The 10,461-nt window shown below is 36.7% G+C and overlaps 1 protein-coding gene across 1 annotated transcript; it reads right to left on the reverse strand.

Moving 5' to 3' along the window:
* Positions 1-7,141: 7,141 nt before the first annotated feature.
* LOC104883854 (9-cis-epoxycarotenoid dioxygenase NCED2, chloroplastic) lies at positions 7,142-9,671 on the reverse strand. Its single transcript, XM_010668419.4, has one exon. The coding sequence runs from the start codon at positions 9,533-9,535 to the stop codon at positions 7,727-7,729; it is 1,809 nt and encodes a 602-aa protein (XP_010666721.1). The 5' UTR covers positions 9,536-9,671; the 3' UTR covers positions 7,142-7,726.
* Between the last annotated feature and the right edge of the window lie 790 nt (positions 9,672-10,461).

Below are 10,461 nucleotides of genomic sequence, written 5' to 3' on the forward strand. Positions count from 1 at the left end.
AATACTTGAGTATAAAGTTTCAAACTAGTTTGAATGTTCTTTGGTAACTTCCAAGGCGTTCTCCATATTCTCCTCTCTAATGCAAATTTCCTTGTAATCATCCAAAGTTTCCAAAAGCAATTGAATAAGTTGGTTCTGTTTAAGTTATGATAACTCTTCTTCAATAACATTAATACATACCTTGTTGTTTGGCAAGTCCTCCTCGTCATCTATCTTTGCCATAAGACGCAGATGTGCTGTTTCTTCTTCAGGTTGTTCTTGCTCCTCGTCAGACTCGGATTCCCCACAGGCTGCAACCATGGCCCTTCTAATTTCAGTTTTGGAGAAAGGATTTTCTATTCCTTCCCTTTCTCCTTGTATTTTCCTTTTCCCTTGTTGAGTTGTTGTTCTCCCAAACTGGACACTCCTTAATAAAGTCATCAGGACTTCCACATTTATGGTAGCTTAATTTGATGGCTTTCTAGCACTCTTTCCTTTGTAGTTCCTGTTAAATAACATCTTGAACTTTTTCACGATCAATGCAGCTTTCTCATCATCAGTTTCTAGATAATCTTTTTCTTTATACTTAAAAGACAAAGCTTTAGGTCTACTAAGTTCAACTTCATGAGTACCTAGGTGCAACTCATGAGTCAACAAGGAACCTGCAAGTTGCTCGACATTAAATGTGGTGAAGTCCTTAGTTTCTTGCAAAGCTGTTACTTTCGCCATCTATTTATCATCTTGTAGGAGACTCCTTAGGACTTTTCGAACCTGTTCCTATAGAGTGATAGCCTTTCTTAGAGAATCAAGCTCATTGATAATATTGGAGAATATGTGAGCATATCTTGAACTGACTCTTTAGGTTTCATCTGGAACAACTCGTATATGTGCGTGCATGAGCATGTCTATCTTTAATCTTTTGACTTCGCTTGTTCCTTCGTGTGTCACTTGTAGAAGTTCCCATATTTTCATTGCAGATTTGCAACCCATGATTCTATTATGTTCATGGGGGTCAAGACCACAGTGAAGAATCTTCTTTGCCAGGTTATTCATTTCCATCTTATCAAAGTCCTCTTTATCATATTTTGAAAGAGGTTTAGGAACTGACTCGCCTTTTTCATCCTTCTCAGTAACTTCAAAGTCGTCAATTTAAGTGATGTAACAACCCTGAATTTTCAATACTTCTTAAAACAACTTAATATAAAAAAAAACTCGAAAATCCAAAGGTGCTACGCCGCGATAATTAGTAATAATAACTACAAGGCTAATGGTTCTAATTAAAACGATAAACAATAAATTTTAAATAATTATTGCAGACCAACTAAATAGAATGTATATTAATTATTACAAACCAAAATATCAATCTTATAGTCAAATAAATAATAGCATAGTTCTTTTTAATGTCTTAATAACTCGAAAGAGACCCAACGTACTCTTTAACCCAATCGGAGCTAACACTAGTAGGAAAACACCCATCCGATGCGGTTAAAACTGGGCTTACTGATGTGGTTTTGGTCCGCATCAGATGGGCTTGCAGCAGTTACGAACGACAAACTGATGCGGTCCAAAATCGAATCAGTTTATCCCTTACTGATGCAGTTTTGGCATGACCGCATCAAATTTTGAGTCATGAATTTTTTTTAAAAAACCTGCTTTGCACTGCAGGTCTGTAGGACCAAATCCAACAAAGCAGCACTGCAGCTTGTGTACGCCATTTTGTACACACACACATGCACGCACGCACGCACGCACGCACACACACACACACACACACACACACACACATATATATATATATATATATATATATAACCAGAATGTGTATATATACAATTACGAAAATTATATAAATTACATAAATTAAATCTAACTAAATAACAATACATATGAAAATGAACGAAAATAAAAAAAAAAACTAAATCTAACTAAAAAACGTAAATTACATAAACTAAACGAAAATTATAACTAAAAATATAAATTATAGAATACAAGCGAATTTTCGTCTGATATAAAACGAAATAAAACATTTTCCTCTAATATAAAACGAAATTACAGAAAAAAAGAACGAAAAAGAAACTTTCTAGATTCGACTAAATTTTGGTGCTTTGCCTTCGACGTTCTTTTCGTCCTCAATTCGTCTTCGTCTTCGATTGGTGCAGACTCGTTCAGATTCGTTCGTTCGTGAAGATTCGTGGGTTCGTGAAGACTCGTGCCGATTCGTTCGTGAAGACTCGTGCAGATTCTTTCGTGATGACTTCTGCTGATTCGTGGGTGTCGTGGATTTGAGAGGGAGGAGGGAAGAAGAGAGAGAGGAGCGAAGAGGGGATTTAGGTTGAGTTGAGTGAGGATAGAGAGGTGGTGTTGTGTGGGTGGAGTGATGGGAGAGAGGGGCACCGTGGAGTGAGGAGAGATAGGAGAGGTTGAGTTGAGTGAGGAGAGAGGGGATAGGATTAGGGTTTGAGTGAGTTGAGTGGGGTGGGCTGGGATTGTGGTGAAAGTAAATGGGCCAAGGGTTGAGTGGTTTCAGGTTTTTTTTTTTTTAAAAAAATAAGAAAATCTCGGTCCGAAGAACCGCATCAGATTTTCAAAAAAACCGCATCAGATTTTTAATTTGATGCGGTCCACAAGAGGACCGCATCATATTTTTTTCCCACCTTTTCTTCCTATTTTTTTAATTAATTTTTCAGATGCAGTTTTGTATAAACTGCTTCTGTTTACTAAGTGACAAGATAGGGTTTTTTCCACTAGTGTAACTATCTTCAAGTCCCTGCACATTAAACATTGTAATATCAGCCAAAGGCTAAGCAAGATTTAATACTGTAATAAAACAAAACTATTCAATATGCACGTAAGATATATAGGAATATCTTACAAATTCATTTAAAAGTTGTACAGATTATATATAAAATATATAAACTTTCTAACAACCTCAAATCCAATCTTTCTTTCTGATAATCAGTAAAACTTTCAAATATAACCTTTCATAATCTGTGAGTAGGAAGTAATAAAAATCCAATGAGCTATCTAGGATCACTAGATAAGGTAAACACCAAAGTCCCTAGTATGCATACCGCTAACTTGATAACGTACCAAGAAGGAAGACAAATGGCAATAGTATTGATCAATATACTCACAACTACTAAAATATATTGTTGAGACACTATTAACTCAACATACTTCCATACTCGAGGAATACCGCTTGCCAGCAACCCCACAATTTAACTAAAACTTGATAACAATTTGGAACTTCCTCCTTTCCACTATAAACCTCATAAATAATCTCATAAACTCTTTCAATATAAATACGGAAAACCATTTAAATCTCAACGTATAAACTTCATAAAACAATCTCATTGTTAAAATAACTTCCAAACAATATAAAACAATTTCTAAACTCATCTGTACAAGCACAGTAAGAAATCTTACCTTATCAACAATCACAGTCAATGAATCTCAGTCTCAAGTCAAAAAGGTTCCTCTACGAACCCGCAATATATAATATAATAATATAGTACAAGTCACTTGAGTATACTTCACATAGTTCACCAATAAATGGTATTACCTAGTGAAAGAGCTTTATTTGATTTTTTTTTCTAACACGACTCAAGCACATTAAAAGAGCACAACCACATATAACAATTACAACATTTCCCTATTCATTCTACTGTACTCTATTTGCTCGCAAGCACACTGCACCTCCATGAAGCGTATGAATACAAAACTCATTTCCTTTTGACATGCAATATAAATGGCTTAGTTCACATAACAACAAATAAAACATAGAAATTTCCATGCTAACTACTCATAACATTTTTTTTTTTTGAGGGGAACTACTCATAACATAACATTAAACTACATACCACTCATGCTAATCCTAATAAATATAATTAATCAAACAACCACATTATTGTACTACTAAGTCGAACTACTAATCAACTAACAAATCAGAAAACTAATTATCAATACCTTGCCTAATCAAAAGAAGAAAGTAAACTATCACTTATAATCAGAATTCAAAGCAAAATATAAAAAAAAACATCTTTTATTTATCAAACAACTACAATGTATGAATAATAATTCAGACTAAGTTTTGAAAGTAATAAACTTTGAAATCTAAACTCGAAAACATGTTACACAACTCGAATTAAACATTATACAATAGCCAATTAAACAAATTTCACATGGCATAAATTTCCCATAATTTGATTTATTCAAGAACCCTAATCTAACAAAACTCCAAAGTTTAAAAATTAACACATACTGAATTAAAACATGGGAAAGAACCTTACTTGATTAATAAAGTAATTGGAATGTAGAAGAGTGTAAAAAGAACCAAAATTTCGTCTCCTTGACCCGATTTTCGACTCGAAAACCGCACCCCAAAGCCCTATCTCTCCTCTGCGAAATTGCCCACAAAACGAGGGAAGATGGATGGTTAGCTTGAAGACGTGTGACAATGGCTAAAAAAATCTAGAGTTTGTAATGGTGATGTAGCAAGAAGGATGAAGGAGGATGAAGATTAGAAAAAGAAAGGAAGATGGAGTCAAGAGAAAAAAATAAAGTCATCGGCTTAACTACTCACAATTTCTATTTTTTTATTTCTTTTTCCTTTTTTTTGTTTTCTTTCTTTTGCTTTCTTTTTCTTTCTTTCTTTTCTATTTCTAAGTTTATTTCTCCCTATAATACTAATATGATAAGTTTTGGGTTCTAACTTAACCTAGTAAACTTAGGAGTTTGTTTTGACCACTTCTTAGACAAAGTCAAATGAGAAAAAAATTATTTATTTGATAAAAAATATTTTAAACTAAAATAATATAAATAATTACTAAACAGTATAAAGATACGGGGTCGTGAAAAATGACTCTCCACACCTGATCTGATAGTTTTCAGCCTTTATGAAGAGTTCCATACGGTTCTTCCAATATCGATAATGCTTGCCATTGAACATAGGCGGACGTTGGGTTGAGTAACCTTCGTCTAATCTTTCTCTCGTAGTGTTCATGATTACAAGGTACTAGCTCCTCAGTGTTAACTGATTTGGAGGAATCAGGCTCTGATACTAATTGTTAGTCTAGCATAAACACTACTTGATCAACTATAAGAGGGGGGTCAATTGTATTTGGGGAGATTTTCAAACTTTTTGTGGATCATCTAATTTGAAGAGAAAAGACAATAAGGAAGAAAACACGAAGATCCTTGTAAGAAGGTTCTCTTCCTCAATTCTTTAGGAAGAAACCTTGCTCTTTTTTTTTTTTAATAGTTATTACAAGTTATTATAAATCAATCCTCACTATGTTCCTCTGGGAACTAGTTCCCAGTCACCTTGTTCCCCCTGAACACGTGACTATCCTTACTTGACTTTACTAGAAGTCTTCTCTTTCTCTCTTCTTTTTCTCTTTCTCTTTCTCACTCTTGATTACAAGATTTTGTTCTCTCAACCCACACTCGAAAAGTATTACAAGAATAATTGTTGGAAGAGTATTAAAATCGAAATAAACTTCCGTATAAAAATACTACAAATAAATCTCGGAAGTTGTTAGTTTATTCTGGTTCATTGTTGAGCTATATATAGGAGACCACAACAGCTCCTAAATTTTCTCCACTAAGCAGACATGGGTATTAGAAGTGACCCATGATCTAGCCGTTTGTTAAAGCCATAATTCCCACAATCTTCTCCCACTAAGTCCACGTCCATCCAGCCACCTTTGTTTGTGTGCTTTCTTCTTGGATAGTTGGTTAAGCGTTATCTTCTTGGGTAGTTGTTGGTTAAGCGCTATCTTCTTGGGTAGTTGGTCACTTCTCCAAGATTCTAGGAACTGACTCCCTAGAATCCAGGAACAACAGCGTGACTTTAGTGTCATTCGCATTAGCTCAGTTAGTTACTATTCAAAATAATATTATTATTCAAAATTATATTCCAGGTAATTAGGTTAGCAGTTTATACTACATAATATTTTGAGCATATGAAGTAATTTATTTAAATAACTTGACATAAACTCAAGATAATATGAATTAAAACAAATTCTAAGTGACATAATTAATTTCCTAGAGTCAACTTATTTTCCTAGAATCAATAACATTATTTGTCATCATCAAAACCGTGAATAATACAACAATATGGTTAAAAGGACTAGTTAGTGATCTTGGTCTACATCACGATCTAGCAATTGTGTATTGTGACAGTTTGAGTGCAATATGCCTAGCCAATGATCAAGTCCATCATGAGAGGACTAAGCATATTGATGGAAGATATCATTTTCTAAGAGGTGAGAAGAGGATCAAGGTGATGCAAGTAGGCACTGTCGATAATCCTCCATACATGTTCGCTAAGCTAAGCCAGTTTCTCATGGCAAGTTCCAATATTTTTTGGACTTCCTAAATGTGCTAAGTTGTTAATTTTGCTCTTAGGGGCATTCTGAGGTTGGGAGAGTCTGGGTACATCTGGCAATTTTTGTGACATCTGGTACCATTTGTATCTACAATCTGGTTATCAGTTATGTGTGACAGAATTCAAGTCAAGGTGGAGATTTGGTGAACTATGCCATCAATATTGATATGGTGTGTTGTGTGTGGTGTGATGAGCAAAAAAGTAGCGCAACTTGGCCCGTAGGTTTTGGATGTCTTCACTAACCCCGACCCGAGCAAGGAAGGTCGAAGAACGTGTGGAATTTGCTAGCTCGCAGGAGGTACAACAACCCATGGTTGCATTCTCTCGCCCACGGGATGTGTCGCACACTGGCTGTTGCGTGGCAATCGATTTCTTCGATTTTGTTTCATTAAGTTACTCTCCTTAGTTTTCTAGGAAAGCTAAATTAATAACACTATCATTTAAATGCTTCTTGTGGTCTTTGTAGCCTCAACAATAAAGCACTAAAGTAGTCCATGCTTTGTACTCTCTTATAAAACCTAATAAAATCAGGTTTTCATCTGCCTATGGACATAGTTAACACATAGTTAGTGAACCACGTTAATTATCCGTGTCAATTGTTAATTAATCTTTGCTTTGTTTATTGCATTTGTAACAACATTGTGTAAAAAGCAAGAGAGTATTGGAGAAGTAATACAAGCTGAAGTAATCTTTATCGACAAAATCAAGAAAGCGGAAATCTTCTTTGAAACCAAAAGGTTATGAAATCGTTAATTGAATTTGTTTGCTTAGACATAATCAAAACTGATGTTATTATATCCGGCCACTCGCATGCCTATACAATAAAATGAGCAAGGCAGCAGAAACCTTTGCTGCTAAACTGCAACACCAATTATCATCTACATCTAAAATATCACACTCCATTACTAAACTTTAAACTAAAAGAACAAAAATCACCAAGTACTAATCCCTAGCTAACTTGTCCCTATTACTGTCCATGTTGGTCCTCCAAATAAAAACAAAAAAATATCGTTTAAGCCAAATATGTACTACGAAAACAAAGAAAAGCAAAGTTGGCTTGTTACATGGTTGAAGTAGATTTCCAGGAGAGTCCCGGGGACCCCTTTTTCATCCACCATCCCTCTGGGTAATTTTACTCTCCTTTGTTTAACAACCTTTCAATCACCGTTTATGATGATAAAAATTGATCATAATTGACCACGGCAAAAAATGTTACCCTGGTAAGAATAGACCGTAATCGACCACGGTAAAAATAGTACCATGGTAAATATTGATCATCATCGACGTAGCTTTCCACTTATTACCACGGTCACGTCTGCTACCAAAAAATTACCATGCTACAAATCGATCACCGATCTGTTAAGCTTGATGAATCAACTCCTCGGATCTTACGAATGTACCATGGAAACCATAAGGTACTCTAGAAGGCAATTTAACGGAGGCTTCTTCTTGTAAATTTGTAGCATTTACTATCACTAATTCTGAAGTGCCTTTATTCTCGTCATGAACAAATCCCATGACGTAGCCATCATCCTCGGATGATGGCTCGTCTAAGTTACTATGATCGCGCGGTAAAAAGAAAGGTTCACCACCGTACTTTTCCCCGCCGTACAGAAACTTTTTTACCTCCCCTGTTACCAAATCTACCTTGGCAAACCCAGACACCTTAGGCCAAGGTTCAGCGATTGCCAAGTAAGCGAACCGGGTTTTCCTTCCAAGAAAATTGCGGTTTACCATTCCAGCCTCGAGGTTTATATGATCATGCTGGTTAAAATCAATAATTGCTCGACGGGTTGAACGACCCGTCCGTATATTGAGCCGGATTTCGGATAGCACACTCTTGAGATTTTCATCGCACTCGTTAAAGATAGAATCTGGGGGTGTCATACATGAGCCAATGACAACAATCTCATCAGTCCCTGGCTCTTCCCAGGCGTTCCAAAGGTGGAAACAGAAGGTGTCAGGTGAGTTCACCCAGGTAATTTCTGATGCGTTTTTTGCGTCTTTACGCATGACACCAAAACGAGATGTTTTGTTCTTGTCGTACACAACTGGTGATCCTCCAGTTATCATTTCCTTCATCTTGAACACAACCTGTTGGTCCGGAATCACAACAAAGTTCTTGGTGATTGCGAAATCATGCATCATTGTAGGCTCATTCAGTGGGATCTCCAGGTCAGGAGACTTCTCGCCATCTTGTGTGAATTTAAAGTATTTCAGGTACGGTGTTTTGATAACATCGTAGCTGAGAGCGAAGAGCTCTTTCGACTCAGGATCTAATTTAGGGTGAGCAATCATCGTCGATTTCAATTGTCCGTCGAAATCGAACCTTCCCACCGTTCTAAGGTCACCCGCTGGGGTGACCCTTAGTTGGTAAGGTATATCATCTTCTGACATAGCAAGTAAGCGCCCATTGAAGTAAATCAAGCCAGCGTTAGCAACACCCATGCCATGTTCACTATCAAGTAGACCAAACAGGCTACGAGAGAAGAACAGCATGAGCCTAGCTATACCAGAATGACCATGAAGCTCACCAATGGACTTAGGGAACACGGGTCGCCCGAGTTCCCGTTCTTGAGCTAGCCTGCTAGTCTCAGTGAACCGGCACGAGTAGCTGGCGACACCATTATGGATGGTGACGGCATGAACCATTCCGTCCCCATCAAAGAGATGGTGACCCGCGGTGGGTTCAAACAAAGGGTTGGCCCCGTTTCTTACGTAAACCCCGTCAATGCAAGCGGGGATTTCACCCTTTATGGGGAGAGCCCGCTTGACAGGCTGCTCCGGCACAGGGGCAAAGTTCCCCGCAATTTGCACCAGGGGATCGGATGTTTTGGGGAGCGGGTGGGTCCGTTCTCGCGTCAGGAGAGCGGACTCAGCCAAGTCCAAGGCCGCAGCTGCAGCCTTCTGGAAGATATTCCATTGAGGTCGATTTTGAGGTTTAGAGGTAGTAGTAGTAGGAGGTACTGGATAAGGTTCATGTATTGGATGTGGGAAATGGAGGATTGAAGGAGCAGCAGATTGAAGCGCAGACTGAATATTAATGTAATCAGTTGATTTTTTAGTGTGCTTTTTTGTCGAAATCATGGCTCTAGAAGGGAAGGCAAGATGGGTCTGACAAACCCAATTTGTGTTGGAAGTAGTAGGAGTTAACGCAGGATTCATCATGTTTTTTCTGTTGCTTAAGCCAGGTCTGAGATAAAGAATATGTGTTTATATTGAATACTATACACAATTTTGTTTGAGTTATTAAAGATAAAAAATGTGGAGAGAAAGAGAGATTGAGGAGAAGAGTTTTGAGGGAGCAGTGAGAGAGAGAAAGAGAGAGAAGAAGAAGAGGGTATAAATAGAATTTGGAATATGATGAAAGAGAAGTCTACCTCAGAGAGAGACTGTCAGTAGAAGACCACGTGGTACATTTGTGGACGTAACGCACAAAGCAGGGTATTTCAGTGATTGATGCATATTTGATAGCCGAGTATTGTATTTTTATGTATACATTTTCTTTTCATGTCAAAAGATAAAAAAATACAAATTTGGAAAGTCCTGATACAGTCATACTAACCGCTGTTCTTTTATGAACCGGATCAGCCAACCACCGGTTCATATGTAAAGAAGGATATTCCCTTGATTTTTTTGTGTGAAAATGAAACTAGTTTGACACTCGTGGAATGCACCGGCCTTTTCTTTTGCTATATTTTGATACTATTATTCAAGAAAATGAAACTTTATATCTACTTTACAATCAAAATGAAAGATTAAAAAATTATTCATGAAAATATTTTTACAATATTTTTATTCATATTTTGCTACTGATTCGTGTGATGAATATAAATATCTTGCTTTATATCATGTCATTCGTTTATCCATAATAGATAGAAACTATACTTGGATTCAATATGAACATGTGTATGTTATCTTGATGTAGCTATTAAGAACACAAATTATTTTACGAATCATATTCAAGCATATATTGAGCTTTACGGTTAGTCAAGTTGTTGTAAATTTGTAGGACCCTCCTTCCACCTCTTTAATAAATATTCGATTCTCACCCATTGCAAGAAGATCTTCAATTTTATCTTCTTGTAAGAAAA

The sequence above is a fragment of the Beta vulgaris genome, chromosome 8 (genome assembly GCF_026745355.1).
Source record: "Beta vulgaris subsp. vulgaris cultivar EL10 chromosome 8, EL10.2, whole genome shotgun sequence".
Taxonomy (NCBI): Eukaryota; Viridiplantae; Streptophyta; class Magnoliopsida; order Caryophyllales; family Amaranthaceae; genus Beta; species Beta vulgaris.